The sequence below is a fragment of the Pelodiscus sinensis genome, chromosome 16, assembly GCF_052426305.1.
Source record: "Pelodiscus sinensis isolate ZL-2025 chromosome 16, ASM5242630v1, whole genome shotgun sequence".
NCBI lineage: Eukaryota > Metazoa > Chordata > Testudines > Trionychidae > Pelodiscus > Pelodiscus sinensis.
Window position 1 is genome coordinate 36,392,146 of NC_143067.1, and position 17,743 is coordinate 36,409,888.

At 42.8% G+C, this 17,743-nt stretch overlaps 1 protein-coding gene across 2 annotated transcripts in view; it reads left to right on the forward strand.

The window, feature by feature from the left end:
• Positions 1-17,532, forward strand: part of DOCK2 (dedicator of cytokinesis 2) — a 499,444-nt gene extending 481,912 nt beyond the window's left edge. For both annotated transcript variants that reach the window (XM_075900153.2, XM_075900154.2), the window contains 5 exons: positions 3,298-3,425; positions 6,982-7,156; positions 10,817-10,937; positions 14,419-14,564; positions 16,231-17,532. In XM_075900153.2, the coding sequence (XP_075756268.2) occupies positions 3,298-3,425; positions 6,982-7,156; positions 10,817-10,937; positions 14,419-14,564; positions 16,231-16,305 (645 nt within the window). In that variant the 3' untranslated portion in view covers positions 16,306-17,532. The remainder of the gene's footprint in view (positions 1-3,297; positions 3,426-6,981; positions 7,157-10,816; positions 10,938-14,418; positions 14,565-16,230) is intronic.
• Positions 17,533-17,743: the final 211 nt, after the last annotated feature.

Genomic DNA, 17,743 nt, shown 5'->3' on the forward strand with positions numbered 1-17,743 from the left:
CTTAGACAATACCGTCATTTCTAGTGAAAAGAGTCATAAGTTCAGTATGAAGATATAAGAGAGTGAGGATTGATATTGGAGACAGCAGGACTGTATCGAACATAAAACTATAACAGGCTTTCTAGAGACTCAACTTTCAGGCAAAGTTCAGCTCACCCAAAATGTCCTTTTGCAGCATGGGCCCAAGCAAGGCTGGTCGGGATCCTGTTTTCATGAATGTTCATACACTTCTTAGGTGCAGGATAAAGGGAGGTATTTTTGCCTTCCCCTTAAAATCCCCTAAGTTCATCATCTGCACCCAAAGACAGGACAACCCCCTTTCACTCATTCTTCAGAGATTTGTCTCTGTTGACGTTGTACTCAAATAGAGCGTCATTTTGTTGGCTTACAGTGCTTAATTTACCTGGGAAAAAAGAAACAAGTGAAAATGCTTCCTTTGTCTGATTAAAAACTTATTCATCAACTCTGCCTTGATTCAAACTTTTAGGAACACATTTGTCCATATATTTATATTTATATTTATATTAATGATCTGTGTGATCATGGCTTTCATTTAAGATCTTACATGACACTTGGGTGAACAAGGATCAGAATATTCTCTTAATCCTCATTAGCAGTTGATACCGAGGGATCTTCAAGTCACAACAATGTAGCATGAAATATGCTGATTGACAAACCGAATAGTTTATTCATCTAATACCTGACATGTATGACCACGTGAATAGCTCTTTACATGTCAGTATCGCCCTTCTCAGTCTGAGCTCTTTTCCTAAGCTACGGTTCAGCATATTTCTAAACAATATATTGTGTGCTGTTTCAGAGTACAGTTGTAATCAAAGATACGTGATGCCTATGCAGATGCAATTCCTGTTATTTTATCACTGCTCCAGAAGTTCCTTGTAAATTAATAAAGTTGGTGAGTTGCAGTGTTTCATCCATGTTATCACAGAAAGAGAAGCCAGTTAGCCTGAAATGGAGCATTATTTGCCTTTTATCAGACTTAATTCTTTTTCTGGTAGCTGGTATAAACTTTTTGTTTAAAAGCGGGCTGCTCCCATTGTGTCTTATCAAGGCACTTATCAAGGAGCTCACAGGATGAGAAGCAATTCTCACTGCACATAAACTGTGAAAAGTGTTTGGAAATAAACTTTGGAATGATAAACAGCTTTTCTGAGCCTCTTAATGGAGGAGCTGATCTTAAAGCAAAGCAAGAGCATCAGAAACCAAAAGGCTGGGAGTCCAGTGTAGGGGATTATAAACCAGTTGCCAAACAGATTCCCAACTATCAGAAGATTGAGCAAACAATTCCGAACAATCAGAAGACTGAGCAAACATGTTGATCCTCACATTTGTTTTCAAAGTGACTCTTATGTTATTAAACCAGGATGGAAAGTCATTCACAATGTGCATATGTTTGGAAATGCATTGGCACCTGTGACATTGTAATGATGAACTAAATTGGGGAATATTCACACTTACACAACTCACCTGAGGCAATATTTCAGCTGAGAAAGCAGAGGGCATGCCTGAATACGCAGTGTAATTGTAGATCCTTGGATCCACCACTCAAGAATGGGAGCTGACATTGCCATTTAGACCTGTATTGGGAATTGGCCAAGAAACTTGGACCTTGCTACTACCTACTAGAAAGACCAGAAAGGAAGGAGTCACAGTCACCGTCATGGAAATAATCTTCACAGGATCTGATAACTCGCTGCACAAAGAATAATGAGCTGTTAATAGCCAGATCTGTTGCTCGATTGTGGTGACCAACCCTGGCTAATAAGAGAGACTTGGAGTCATGCCCTCATCTTTTCATCTCAGATCATGGTATTTGCCTGATTTAAAGGAATGGAAATGGATGGAGCAGCCATTATGACCAAAGCAAATTGTGGTAACCAGATTGGATCTAACCTGGCCAGCCTGTCCTGTTGCATTTGTTTTCAATCTGTATGTCACAAAGAAGAGAGGAATCTCAAGCTATGTCTACACTACAGAGTTTTTTTTCGGGAAAACAGACATTTTTCCAAAAAAACTTCACTTACATCCACACTGCAGTCGTGTTCTTTTAGAAAAAAAATCTAAAGAACAGAGGGTTTTTTTCCAGCATTGGTAAACCTCTTTCTACGAGAAAGAGCTCTTTCAGAAAAAGGAGTGTGTAGAAGAAGGAGTTATTTTGAAAGAAAAGGAAAGAGGAAAAAGCACAGGTGCCTTGGTAGCCAGTCCATCCATAGTAATCACAGCTTAAATGCGAGATGGCGTCCATTTAATGTAGACGCTATCTTTCAAAAAGCAGATTGCTTTTTCGATGTGCTTTGGCAGTGTGGACGCTCTCTTTCAGAAGGGCTATGTCTAGACTACATCCCTTTTTTGGAAAAGGGATGTAAATTAGATGTATTGCAATTGCTAATGAAGTGAGGATTTAAATCTCCCGCACTTCATTAGCATGAAAATGGCTGCCGCTTTTTTCTGGCACGGAGCTTTGTCGGAGAAAAGCGCCAGTCTAGACGCTGATCTTTCAAAAAATAAAGCCTTTTCCGAAAGATCCCTTATCGTGAGATAAGGGATCTTTCGGAAAAGGCTTTATTTTTCAAAAGATCAGCGTCTAGACTGGTGCTTTTCTCCAACAAAGCTCCACGCCGGAAAAAAGCGGCAGCCATTTTTATGCTGATGAAGCGCGGGAGATTTAAATCCCTGCTTCATTAGCAATTGCGATACGTCTAATTTACATCCCTTTTCCGAAAAAGGGATGTAGTCTAGATGTAGCCAAGAAGTTTTTTTGGAAGATCTCTTCTGGAAAAGCTTCTTCCACAAGAAGCCTGCAGTCTAGATGAAGCCTCAGTCAGACAACATGAAAACATGATAAGAGGAGAGGGGTTAGATATCGAGAGGAAACAACATCTAGGCTTGGGACTAGAGAAACAGTTGGAGTGAGGACTGGCCAGAGCTGTTTGATGAATCAATTCGCTGCTTCCCTGCATTGTGTGTAATGATAGCCAGCATCCAAACTCCTTCCTCCTTTGTGTATGTGTGTCTCAAATATAAAACAAACTGTCTCAGTTGTGCTTACCACATATCCTCCCAATATTCAATCCCACTCTGCCACTTAATTTGAGAGATCTGCCACCAAGATCATGTCAAGGGAGAGTGAAAAAAAAATAAGGTGACAAAATCACACTTGTTAGTTAATGAACTGCTTCCTTCAAATCCAGTCCTAGACCATCCAAGTCATCCTCCAAAGCTAGCCTGCCTCGCAAGGACTATTCATGGTATATTTTTCTCTTTTCTGTCTTATAGCCTGATTTTGATGACAAGAGAGTAGGTCGGCCGAGGTCTGTGCTGAGATCTTACCGCCAGATGTCAGTTATTTCGCTAGCGTCCATGAATTCAGACTGCAGCACTCCAGTCAAAATGGCCTCAGAAAGGTAAGTCGTTCATATCACACTCAACACTTCCACCTCCATATCTGGTCCTCATTCAGTGACATATGATCAAGCATAAGACCCCAGGAAAACCATTCAAGGAGCCAGACCAATGGCAACTCCTTTATAATAAGCCCAGCATCATTTTGAACCGAAGCCAGGACTACTCCAGGTGCTGAGCTGTAAAATTTGATGCACTGTTCCATCCAGGGAAGGACACAATGTACTGTAGAAAATCCGTCTGAGTTGAAGATGAGAGTGAGAATTTGAAATGCGTTTCCGTGGTGTTAGAATATCATTACACAAGTATTTAACAGGTGTGGGGTGGGGGCTGTTTTATGTATAGAGTCTCCTTTAAAAATAATGGTTGCAAGATTTCATTTATGAAATAATGTGACCATTTTACATTTACGTTGATTCACATTTTTCTTTGTAAATATGTTTGGCCCACCCCCAAGGTGTGGCCCAAGCCTCCTCTGTTTACTTCTTTCCTCTTCTCATACTGGCTGGGTGCTGGGTTCTCTTTCTGGTGCCTAATGTCTCCTCATGTATAGAGGGGAGGAAATCAATACGACTAGTTGGCAATGAATGGATAGCCCAGGGGTGGGCAAATACCGGCCCCTGGAGTGGATCCAGTCCACCAGGGTTAACCCCTGGTGAGCCACCACTGCTATATTTATCTGCGCCTCAACAGGTATGGGCAATTGCGCCTCCTGTTGGCCATAGATCTCTGTTTTTGGCCAATGGGAACTGCGGAAAACAATGTCTGAGTCCACGCTGCTTCTCATAGCTCCCATTGGCTGGGAACAGCAATTTGCAGCCAACAGGAGCTGCAGTCACATGTACCTGTGCAGGTTCAAGTAAATATAGCAGTGGCAGCCCGCCAGAGGCTAACCCTGGTGAACCACCACTATTTTATTGTCTGCCACAGGATAGCCCATTACACAAGGGGAAATAAAGTCTATAAAGAGAAATTCCAGCAAAAGAATGACACCCCCAAAATAACAGCAGCAGAAACATCATTGGTATAGGAAAATAGAATGTGAGGAAGGAAAGATTTACAGTTACTAATAAACATTAGACATTCATAATTAAACCAGTCCCCCACCTCACAATACTTGTAATTCAGCCGAGCCATCAACTTCTTCCCGGGCATCTTCTCTGGCAGATAGTACACTGAATTTGAGTCCTAAGGCTACATCTCACAGCTGTGCAAAGAACCTGTTTTGTGGGGAGTGGGAATTTAGCACAGCACCCCCGAACTCTGATCTGTCTCAGCTTCCAAAACCAAACCAGAAACTAAACTGTTTCTCTTAGTCAGGCTGCCCTCCAGCTGGGTGTTCTGCAGGCTAGCCAGTGTCCATATCACCCTATGCTGATTAGGCCTCAACCACACTATTGTGCCAGGAAAGATTTGGTCAAATTAGAGAAGGTGCAGAGAAGAGCGTCAAAATGATGAAAGGTCTAGAAAACATACCTCCGAGGGAAGAATGATGGAACTGGGTTTGTTTAGTCTGGAAAAGAGAAGAGTGAGAGGGAACATGGTTACATATTTCAAGTATCTGAAAGGTTGTTATAAGGAAGAGGGAGAAAAAAATTCTCCTTAACCTCTGGTGATAGGACAAGACTCAATGGGCTTAAATTGCAGCAAGAAAAGTTTAGGTTGAACATTAGACAAACTTTTTAACAGTCAGATGAGTAAACACTGGAATACATTGCCATTGTTGGGCGATTTTTAAGAGCAGGTTAGTAAACCCCTTTACGGATACAAAATTTGTATTCACATCTGTATCCGTATCTGCAAAAATCAGCCACAGATATCCATATCCATATCGGCAAATGTGGATACCCACAGATATAAAATGGATATCTGCAGGATTTGTAGGGCTCAATAGGTTAGACAAACACCTGTCAGGGATGGTCTAGATGGTGCTTGCTCCAGCCATGAGTGCTGGGGACGAGACTTGGTGACCTCTCGAGGCTCCTTCCAGTTCTATAATTCTATGCAGAAGCGTCCCTACTGTCCTCAGTAGCAATTTCCAGTTCCTTCTGTCCCAAGGTGTGATTCCACATATGGTAGGATATGGTGTCAGAGGGCTCTGGTAGCTATTATAGAGAGACACCTTGTGGCAGGGTCCCAGTCCGGTTGCAAGTGTCAGCCAGTTTGAAAGTGTTTTCAAACACAGAAAGCAGGGCACAGTGCTGAGTCAGAAGTCACACACTTAATCTGAGGAAGGTACATTTTTGCACAGGGAGTTCAGGAGGTAAATTGCATCCAGGAAGACAGGTTAAGGCCACCTATTGTTTTACATGTGGTTTCTTTCAATCAGGGGCAACACATGGGGTGACAGAAAGGGTCATATGGTCCCCAAATGCCAAGTGGGGGAGGGAGAAGGAGCTCTTGCAGCCATACTACCCGGCTGTTGTACTTTCCCAGGCAGCCTCTAACCTGGGTGAGGAGATGCTGCCAGGTAATTAGATGGGGAGAATTTAGGGAGGGGATGGGGTAACACAATAGGCATTTCCTGAATCCCAAGTAGCCTCCAGCCACACTGCTCAGATTGCTGCCCAGCATGCTACAGCGCGGGGGGGGGGGGTGCGGGGGGGGGAGGAGGCAGCTGCACTTTCTCAGGCAGTCGCCTTTGGCCATGCTGCATAGGATGGAGCTTGCTTGCCTGCTGCAGTGCAGCAGGATGGACCCCTCCCCCCGGCCGAGGGAATGTGGGATGGGGAAGAGATGCGATGGGGAGAGCATGGGGGAATCACGGAAGGCTGGCGCTGGTGTTATGTCACTCCTTCCTAGTCACCTGTTCTCTCCAGAAGTGGGCAATATTTCCACTGTGAACCTGCCTTGGTTGTGACTGTTGCCTCCATATTCCCCCTTCTGAAGATTTAGGGGAATTGGGCCTGTATCTGGCGATGGGTCCATCTGCCATGGAGTGAAGAAATCAATCCCAGAAGCCAGAGGGATGTGTGTACGAGAAGGGATAGCTACAATCCTGTCCTAACAGGCCCAGCCATCAGAACAACATCTTTTGCTTTTGGCGACCATGTAAAATACCCCATAGAATGTTAGCGCTGTCCCTATACCCAGTAGGTGCCCTAGAGCTGACTCATGAACACTTCATCATTTTTGTTGCAATCAGATTAATATTTAACACCCTCTGAGACATTAAGACATTTGGATGGCTCCTGTGAGGTACGTGTTAGTAGACAGTTGCCGGTACTTTTCATTTGCCACTGATCTGCAGTACGGTGCAGAAAGTCAGCATGAAAGGTAACCAGGAGCAATGCTCCCTCTAATTTTTCCATCCATGTGCAGAATGCATTTTATTGTTTGCACTGAGGTATGTGCAGATGTGCACCACCAGTAGAAACTCATGCTGCTGGCCCTGGGCACTGTGGGTGCTCTGCTAATCAGCTAAGGGGCATAGCCACCCAAGTGCTCAGCTTACAAGAAACATTGACCATGACTACATTTGTTTCTCACAGAAAACCACCTTCGGTGACCTTTATAATAGAACGGATTACGTTTTGTTTCTGTTTTTATTTTCTACAGCTTTGAACTGGAAGTACCAACACGAAAAGCAACCAAATCAGAGTCAGAAGAAAATGTCCCACAGACAAACACTCACTCAGAGGTTAAGTTGAGAAGATCCAGGAAGAGAACAAAACGAAGCAGCGTGGTATTTGCGGACGAAAAAACAGCACCTGATCTCTCCGAAATGAAATGCGTATGTTACCAGCCCAGAATATTTTCTACTAATTTCCTAATTTCCAGCAGATGTCTTTCAGACATTTGTGTGCCTCTTGGCTGCTAAAATAAACAGTGTTTTATGAAAGGCCACTCAGAGCCAGTGTTATGAAATCCTCATGGCTTTGCCACGAAAGAAAACCCACAAGAGACTAAAGACCAGATTCTGAGCTGGTGTGAATGAGTGTGTCTCTACTGATTTCACACCAGATGAGGATCTGGCCCTGAAGTTCCCGACTTTTGATGCCTGGCTAGCGAACGGTAGTATCGTTAGCGGGAGAGATGATGTAGTCTTCCTGGAGAGACGCAAGTGGCTGTATTGACCCTGATGGTACCCCACTTCCAGTGAGGAGTATGTATGAACTCTGCACATTTTGTACTTTGTTACAGAACATGCAGCTGCTGGGAAAAGGCAAGTTTGCAAACTGTTCCTTAAACGGTGCCAAATTTGAGCACAGAGGTATTGGCTTCTCCCTTGTCCTATATATCATCTGAGTGCCTTCGTCAGACTAATGGACCATCAGGGTGACTTGCAGGATTTACACGGTGCTGTTTTTATAAGATCATCTTCAGAAGCCAAATGTTTTTGAGTGTAGAAAGAGATGGAATTTAAAAGCAAAAAGCTCTCAAAGGTTTAACTGCAGAAGCCCTGTCTAAATTCAAGTGCTAGGCAATCACTGAGCTCTGAACAAGGAGGTCAGGGTACATGTCATTTGATTAAAAATCTTTTGGAAGAAGCATTAAAGACAAGTGGAATTATTTCCCCTTATGGATCAAGCTGTTTCAGATCCCATTCAGAGACCACAGGTCTAATTCATTGTGGCTGTCACGGAGCTGACTAATGAAGCCCCACTAGGGATGTATTTGTCATTTTTAACGCACATGTAAAAGACCAAACACCTAAGTTCTAAAATCAATTAATTAAAAATGGTTTCCTCCTGTTTTTGCTTGCCAGAAGCCAAGCTCTGTGTTTTGGCACGCTCTGTTCATTCCAGAAGAGGATGTGTTACCCTCTAAGGTGTAAAGTGGCCAGTTTGGCCTCATTAAGTAAAGACATAAGTCGGGTGGGAAACCTTTTTTAAGTTGGGGGCCGCTGACCCAGACAAAGGCCACCCGCAAGTGAGAAGCTAAAAACCCCCCCCAAACAAAACCAAACACCCTTCACTGACTTGGCCCCCGACTGAGAAGGAGAAAAGCCGCTCCCCACATTCCCCTCACACACCAGAGACTAGGGAGGCCCAGGCTAGTGGATAAAGTGCCCCTCGAATCTTACCAAATGTAAGACCTTCCTGAGGGCTGAATTTGGCCATCTAGCATGTACATGCCTGGTGGACAGAGATACAGAAATCACAGAGCTGGAAGAGACCCCAGGAGGTCATCAAGTCTAGCCCCCTGCCCAAGGCAGGACCAATCCCAATGATCTACCCTCACAGAAAGAGGCCCGGGCTTTACTACATAATCCAGCCAACGTAAGGCACCTTATGTTGACCTAATTGCCGTGGTGTACACGCTACAGCCTTGTTCCCCTCACATTAGTGCCTTGCAACATCATACTTCCACCCACTCCCAGCTGGGTTACTGCCTGGAGGCTTCCTATTCAGGGAGTGGAGAAGTCCAGAAGGAAGCTGCACAGAGCTGAGAGCCTTGGTGAGGCTGTGCACAACCCTTAGAAGTAATGACTGCCATGTTTGAAATTGGATCCCACAAAGGTTAGGGCCGTACTTTAGACATTCCCAGAGTGAAGCCTGTGTCCATGGTATTACCTCAGGTGTTTTCAATACCAGTTGAGTGACACTGCAACACTGGAAAATGTTTTCAGTAATGGTTCGGTGTCCTAATGTACACAATGCCATAGACCCACTGTGAATCCCCTTTACCAGTGGGTTTTGCTGTCCTTTGGTGTTGGCATGCCTCCATTTCTTAGCCACTTAGCTTAAGTCTCAATAACTATTTCCCTCCCCCGGCTCCCCACTAACACAACAAAGTATCTCCAGTTTGGCCAGACATAGGGGCTACATCTAGACTGGCATGATTTTCCACAAATGCTTTTAATGGAAAAGTTTTTCCGTTAAAAGCATTTGCGGAAAAGAGCGTCTAGATTGGCACGGACGCTTTTCCGTAAAGCACTTTTTGCAGAAAAGCGTCCGTGCCAATTTAGACGCGGTTTTTCGCAAGAAAGCTCCGATCGCCATTTTCGCCATCAGGGCTTTTTTGCGCAAAACAATACCGTGTTGTCTACACTGGCTCTCTTGCGCAAAATCATTTGCGCAAGAGGGCTTTTGCCCGAACGGGAGCAGCATAGTATTTCCGCAAGAACACTGACAATCTTACATGAGATCGTCAGTGTTCTTGCGGAAATTCAAGCGGTCAGTGTAGACAGCTGGCAAGTTTTTCCACAAAAGCATCTGCTTTTGCGGAAAAACTTGCCGGTCTAGATGCAGCCGAGATGTCTCTTTGTTCACACAAAGAATGCAGAGCTGCGAACTTGGCAAAAATCAGGTATAAGCAAACTTTGGACAAAAAAATGACAGCATAGCTTAGTGTCCAAACCAAAGCAGGCTCACCAAGGCTAACAATTCCTGGTAAGGCTTCCTCCAAAACTTGGCTTAGTAGGAAATGTTTCCCAGTGGGAGCAAAGAGGGAGCACTTTGGAACAGCAGCAGCTGTTAAAAATAGGACAAAAATAGTCTGTTTTTGTTACCTGGGTAGTATCAAGAGTATCTGCAGCAGAAACAGAGGACCTTTATCACTGTAGGCTTGGAAGATGTAAAGCTTTTCAGGGCACCATTAGATTCAGTAATATAAATGGACAGTGTTTACTTGGTGGGCAAAAGAAATTGCTTTGTTTTGTCTATTTTCTTTAAGGACTGATGTGGATGGGAGAGAATGCATTTCCATTTTAATACCTAACATTTTAATGCTCTTCCTTGTCTGAATTATGATCTTGAGAAGAGACAGAGCTTTATAAAGGGACAGCAAGTTTTTAAAAGAAAACAGTATCTATGGCTACAGACCACAAACCTTAAAGAAGTGGTCACTGTTCATCAGTGATAGAATAATGCATACAGTGAAAAAAATCACTTTTTGTCTGAAAAAATGGCCTTTTATGTACATTGTTGTCTCAAATTATTAAAGCAGCATGTCTCTTTGAGCACCTAAGCTGGCAGTAGTAATGTTGCAGGGAAAATAGGAAAACAGTCTCATTTTACTTTCCGATCCAGTCCGGGTTGATGACAATATTATTCCATATGCGGTAGGAACACTACCAGACAGTTCTAAATAGCCTACAAACTATTGTATTGTCAGGTTTGGGGTTTAAATCTCTTTTCTCAGTCTGGAATAGACAGAATGTCTGATTATAAATCAGCTCCAGAACATATACTTTGTAAATTGTACCTTTCAAAGTCTCTAAGGGCCAAGTTCTGTTACTTTCGATTACTTTGAAGTTTCTTACTTCACAAGAACAATCCCACTGAAATAAAATCACTGTAATAAGGCATTATTCACTGTGAGTAAAAGTAACAGAACCTGACCTTGGTTGTCTCTCTTATATAAGTTGTTAATTTTGTTTAGTTCACCCCTATTTGTTATATTTGAGTTAAATATTGACTGAAACCATTTCGTATTTGTTAATATACAGCTGTCAAGGAAACTGGAGTTTATGAGCGACACCAACCTCTCTGAACATATGGTGGCACCTCAGAAAACATCTGTTCTCAAGCAAATGAGCTTTGCCAGTCGTTCTATGCCAACTATACCAGGTAAGCTAATTATTATATGAGCATTAGAGCACTGCACTGTTTGCCAGCTATTAAACAAAAAAGAAGAAAAAGAAACATGATTTTTTTTTGTTCTTCATTCTTTGCAAGCATTTGGATTTTAGGGAGGTTTTAGGGCTGACACAGATTTGATGAGGCCCGCACTTAGGGTATGTCTAGACCGCTGTGCAACTTTGGGATCTATCCGATATCCCGAAACAGCATTATCCACACCTTAACAGCATGCCTGTTATTTCAAAATGCAATTGAAATAATAGGCTTGCTATTCTGACATCCTGGTAAACCTTGAGGATTAAGGGACTTGTCCTAATAGAGGTCTATTTTGAAATAAGCTTGTAATAAGCTACACAATTTGCTTATCTGTAGCTTATTTTGAGCTACCGCCGCTGCGTAGACAAACCCGTACATGGCAGACCACGGCGATGCAAGTCTTAAAATAGGATAACTCATTTCATTATGCTGATGAGACATTATATAATTTCTGGAAAAATTAATAGCTACAAAGTCAAGTATAGCTTTGAAAAAGCCTCATGGGCCCTGCCTCCCCTAAGATACAGAAAATGCCTCCCAAGTTTAAATGCTAATCTAATTCTCCTAGATGATTCCTGTTGTTGCATTTAAATGATGTAATAGAAGAAGTCTCTGAGGCTACACATAATTCTATGGCCTCACAGGGGAATTACCTCAGGCTGAGTCTGGAATAAGTCCACTGACTAAAAATTTTGGTGCAGAACAACAGACGTCTTATTAAATTAGCATCTGAGTGCACTGCAAAGGACTGCAGGATGAGCAATGACTAGCACGAGGCCATCTCTCCCTGCACAGCAGCACAATAAGGAACCAAGAATCTTCCACAGCTCCCATGGAGCCGAACACCACTGATTTTCCCTGCCCTTATTTCTGGAAAGGAGACATTTCTGGAATGTGTAGTCATAGAGCTAAATGCAGCAAGGATCCAAAAAAAGAAAAAAAAAAAAGGTTGCTCTGTCCCCTGCTTTTGAGGGGGGAAAAGCCAGTGGGTTGAGATCAGTAATCACGCCCCAGGCAGATGTAGGGGAATATGGGTGTGTCGGTGGTGAGGCTCAAAAGTGAATACGCCAAGCCCCCCCTGTGATTGACATCGAGATGTTTCTGGTAGTTGTATGGCAGGTGAGGCCAGCAGCCAGCAGTTTCGTGAGTGGAGTTCTATTGCAGAGCCCCCAAGTCCTACAGCAATGCAGCACCAGAGCAGGTGCCACCTCTGAGGGCATCAGCAGGGAAGGAAGGAATCCATATCCACGTCGAGCCTTCGAAAGGCAGCAGATGCAAAGAACAGCCCCTTCAGTCAAAATGGGCCTGGATGGGGAGGAAGGGAGCAAACAAATGTATCAGTCGCATGGGGAGAATTACAAGAGCTGGGATAGCGGAACAGCTTCCCTGCCTGTGAAAACTAACTCCGGGCTTTTGCTCTCCTGCTGCAGAGGCAGTAAACCTGTCACTAGATGGTGCTCCTGCTTCTTGCATGGGGTGGCCCTTTCAACCATCACCGTGGTGACCAGAGGCAGTTGGGTGCTGTGCCTGTTCCTCTATGCCCCCCAGTCCCAGTGCTAATTTATTTATTTATCCTAGCTACTGGGCCTGGGCCACTACCAACTCCAACCATCCCATGCAAAGCAAGGGTCAGAGGGAAAAAAGTGTAGTGGTGTACAACACATCGTTCCAGCTGCCTAGTGAAGAACATTCCTTTGGGTAAAGCTGGGAGAATACCTGAATGAAATACTATTTAGAAAATAATCTGCAATGCTCACGTCCTTTGGACTTACTTCTTCGTGGTTCTTTTTAATTTTGATCAGATTCATTCACAGCAAAGGCGAATGTTGTCCTATCAGCTTCTGTATGCTTCAACCAGAGACCACATGTTTGCAGGACTGGTTAAATAGAGGTGACAACCCACTGGCTGGCTAAGCCCTTATCTTGGCTGGTGCCTAGGAGTGTTGGTGGAAAAAGTTCAATTATTTTGGGGGGAAATTTATTTAAAAAAAAAAAGTTCAAGTTATTTACTTGCAAATATCCTGCGAACATTTTTTTACCAAAAAGCTAAAACTGAAAACTCAGCTATTTTTGTTGTTTTTCAAAAATATTTTACTGAACATTTTTAGGTTCCATTTTTGATTAAAAGAAAAAAGAAAGTGTCATGAAAAACAGAAATTTTCATGTCCTATTAAAAATTGATTTTCTATCAGATCTAGTTAATTTCCATGGATGGTAGAGAAGGTGACATTCATTACGGTAAACGGGTCTCATGGGATTTCTGGCATTTCTGCCCCCTGTTGTCAAATTCTGTGCAAAACTAGTCTAAATCACAGTTTGGTAGGTAAGACTAGCTCTCCCATTGCTGCTGCTGCCGGTGGAGCTGAATCTGCAGTAGCAATGGTGGGACATGTCTCTGAAGTAAAGATTAGTGTGAACAAGTGCCTCTTATTCAGCAGTTTACATTGTACATTCTTCCCCTTCATCTCTTCGCTTGAAGGGATAGAGGCTCTGGGTACAGTGAATTCAGATGTGTAAATTTATCTAGCCGTTGGGATATTGATAGATGCAATATTTTCCTTCAGTAAAGCATAGCCTTTTCCCAGTCATAGGGTATGTCTACACAGCAAAGTTATTTTGAAATAACAGCAGTTATTTCTAAATAACTTTCCTAGCATCTACACAGCCATTCCATTATTTCAAAATTCATTCGAAGTAGCGGAGGGCTTATTTTGAAATAGGTAAACCTCATTACACAAGGAACAGTGCCAATTTCAAAATTGCTATTTTGAAATAAGTGCCGTGTAGATGCTTTTTCAAAATAGGGGGCCTTCAGCCCTTCCCAGGGTGCCCTGCTGACCACCCTGGCCACAAGGCAACTTCTGACCAGATGCCCTGCGGGAACTGGTTCCAACCAGCCTTAAATGCGATTCAACTCAGTGTGGACGTGCTATTTCGAAACAGAAAAACGCTATTTCGAAATGCATTTTGTGTGTAGACGCGTTATTTTGAAATGAGCTATTTTGAATTAACTATTTGAAATAACACTGTAGTGTAGACATACCCCCTATTGACTGCCTATTTAAAATGGACCAACGGCAGGAACTAGACTTCTCTCTGCGTAACTATTTTAAAATAGCAGCTGTTATTCTTCTTCCATTTGTACCAGGGTAAATCAGGCGGGACTCAGCTGCAAGTGGTGGAGTTATAAAAATCAATATCAAGCCAGTGTTAGGAAAACAAAGTCAGGCCCAATGGCTGTTTTGGATACAGTTTGAATGTAACTGTAACCAACTCCAGCCCTGCGTAAGGTAATTTCCCCTTATGCTGCACTCCAGGTTTTATGGAACAGCCCACCTTTCCTTTGGCATTGTTCATTATTGTACACACTGCCTCGTGTCCCGCTTTGTACAATTCGCTTTCTTAACAGCCCATGCTTTGTTCTTCTTTCCAGGGATGACTCTGTCAGTAATCTGTACCCCGGTATCGGATGAAACAAATGCATCACCACGGCTAAGCCAGCAATTTTTTCCCTCTACCTCAGAGGGTGATAAGAAAACCTTGAAAAAAAAAAGAGTGAACCAGTTCTTGAAAACAATAGTAAGTGCTGTGTATGTAGGAGCCAAAATATGCCTCAGAAATTGATCAAAAAGAATCCAAAGAAACTCCAAGTATGAAAGAAAATGAAACAAAGGGTTTTAAAAGCAAGAGGCCTCTTTGGAAAAGAAACTTATTCAAAGTTTTACTTTCTCTTAAATTTCTGACATCCTTATGCTTTCCAGGCTAGAGCAGAAGGTAAAATTTCCCTTTAGTCACCAAGAAAGCATATTTTTCTGCATTGTCCATAGCACAGTATATTTGGAGGTGCACTGCTCTAGCCATACCACAAGAGGTCTCATTTGACCTAGAGCTTTTTTTTTTTAGCCTGATTTACGCAATGTCCCAATAGCAAAAATACGTATTTGTTGCATTTTTAAACTTATATTGGGCATCTGGCACTTAGCATCCTAATAACTGCTAATAGCCTGTCGTGTAAAATACGTTACCGTACACAGGATGTGTCAAAATCTGACCTCAGACAGGCACATACTGAAGTCAGCCAAGCTTGCTGAAACAATTTGTGGTCATGTAGTGAGCCAAATGCCTATTGATTTTGAAGAGTTTTGCACAATAAAAAAAAACAGCACAAAATTTGGCCCAATGTCAGTTAACAACAATATTTTATATTCAGCGCAGCCACTAAGATCGGAAGTTTCAAAATTTGCCTTGAAAATGTAATGTGCCCCGTAAAGGACTTTTACGGCGTCCTAAGGTTGTATATGATAGTAGTGCCAGAAGCCATTGATATTCATAGAGGTGGAGCAGACTGTGACATCTCTAACATTTTACACCCATCAGCTCTCTGCTGATATTTTACGAAGAGCATATTTGTTGCATTGATTTCATGTCCATCCTTTTATTCCTTCTCGGCTTTAAAAAGCCATAACGTGGTGTTTTCTGGAAGAGTAATACAGCACTGAAGAAACAAGCGTTTACATTTTTTCTAGCTTATTTCTTCCTGAGAGGAGAAAAAGTAAAATAACAGTTTGGAGCCTCTGGGGTTTCATTGATATTAAATTTGTCTCACAAAGGCAGTGTACTGTACCATGCATACAGAGCCGGTCTTAGGGGTGGACCGTGACCGCATTTTGGCCTGACCTCCCGAATCCTCCCCCCAGGTTTCCCTGGTCACTTCCTGACCTCCCCCCCTCCTTTTTTTTTTCGCTTGACAAATTTTCCCTAGCGTTTTTTTTTCTTGATACATTTTTGTCCGGTATTTTTTTGAAACCATCTGGCAACCTATGGATGAGCCGAGTGGTTGCCCAGGGCTGCCAATTGGTTAGGACCGGCCCTGCATGCATATGAATCAGCTTTACAGTGCAGTCTCACCCAAAGAGAGAGACAAACAGACAGACAAACCCTGTTTACAAGCCCAGGAAGGACTGTAATAAAAGTTTAGAGCCCCATCCCACTGAGACTTTGTCATGTGTGTAACTTGATGTCAAGGGGAGCACTCACATGAGTAAAGTTATGCATGTGCTTAAGGCTTTCTACTATTACGGCCTTATTAAAAAGAAAAGCCCTCAGGATTTGAACCAGATATTACGCCACTGCTGAAACAAGCAATGATGAAACCAGATTAAAGACACCAGTTAGCTAATGCAGATGATGGAGGTCAAGCAGAGCTCCCTGTTAACACATGTCATTCTCTTCTTCCTTCATGCAGCGCATGTCCAAGCCACCTGAAGAGGGAAAGTTCTCCGGAGACCACCATTCTGAACCCTTATCCACAAACCTGTGAATTCTTTCACTTGAAATACAGATCATTTCCCACCAAAAACCAAAATAAAAACCCTACGTGAGAGAATATTTTTGAACACTCTCCATTGAAGAGCATGGTATTGACATAATATTTGGATGGTAGATAATACACTCAAATGCAATTCACACCTGGGGCTCAGTATAAATATAACATGGCTGTCAAGAGAAACTGAAACCACAAGGCAAAGGCAGAACCTGCTGCAGCGTGTTACAAGGGTGTGGTTAAAAATACAATAATCCTGTTTGTTACAGGAGAAGTAAAGGGCAAATGTGCTTAGTGGTCCTCCACATGGGTGAATCATCAGGCTTGCCTATGCTACAGATGTCAGTATCACTTATGTCACTGAGCCTTGGTCTTCTACACTAGGACTTTATTTTGAAATAACGCATGCCAAGGTCGAATTTATAAGTGGAGCATCCAACCTATCAAGCCTGTTATTTCAAAATAACAGGCTACGGAATTTGAAATCTGTCCTCCTGCTTTACATCAGGAGTATCACTAATTCTGGAATCGTTTTTTCTAAATAACGGTATCGTGGAGGCTCCAGTGCCACTATTTTGAAATAACGACTCCCCAGAGTAATTCCAACTAATTGCTCCCCAGCGTTTCTTGGGGCTCTACGTCTAAGGCAGTGCATCCACATTAACGGAGCCTGTCACGGACTAATTTTGAGGCTTCCCCATAGTGAGGACACACTAGTTCGAAATTTGTGAAATCGGGAGTTCTCAATTCGAATTTAGGACTTTCAAAATATTTTTCTAGTGTAGACATGGCCTTAGAGGTGTGAATGAGTCACTTCCCTGAGCAAGGTGAGTTATATCAAGCTAAGCACCAGTGTGGACGGCACTATGTCAGTGAGAGAACATGTCCTACTGGCATGATACCATCTCTTGCTATAGGTACAGCTGCACCCCGGTAGCCTTTCTAGTATAGACTAGCCCTTACTTTAATAGAGGTCATGAAAGAGTCAGTCCAGTCCTACTGAAAACATGTGGAAGGTGTACCATATGTATCCATGGGCGCACTCTCAGACCCTTCCTGCAACACCATATGTTTGAGGTTTTTTTTTTTCATAACAGCATTATCTGTTATGTATTGAAAACATTCCCCAAAGTTTATACACAGATGTTAGTTTATAGCAAATCTGACTGTATGGTATAAGCAAAGCTGTATTTTCTGCTCTTCAGCAATAAAATGTCAAAGGTTTCTTTTGTTTGCCTGGAATGTTTCTGACAGGAATCTCTCCAAATATCTTGGTACAAGGTCTGCTAATCGTTTCTTACTGACAGAAGCAGGAACTCCAAGTCCTGCACTTTCCAAATGTAATTGATGTTCTGCCTCTCCGGCGCTCATGCGACAGAGTTCAAAGCTGGTTCCTTGTTGCAATGAGACGAGACAGCAGTGCAATTCAGCATCT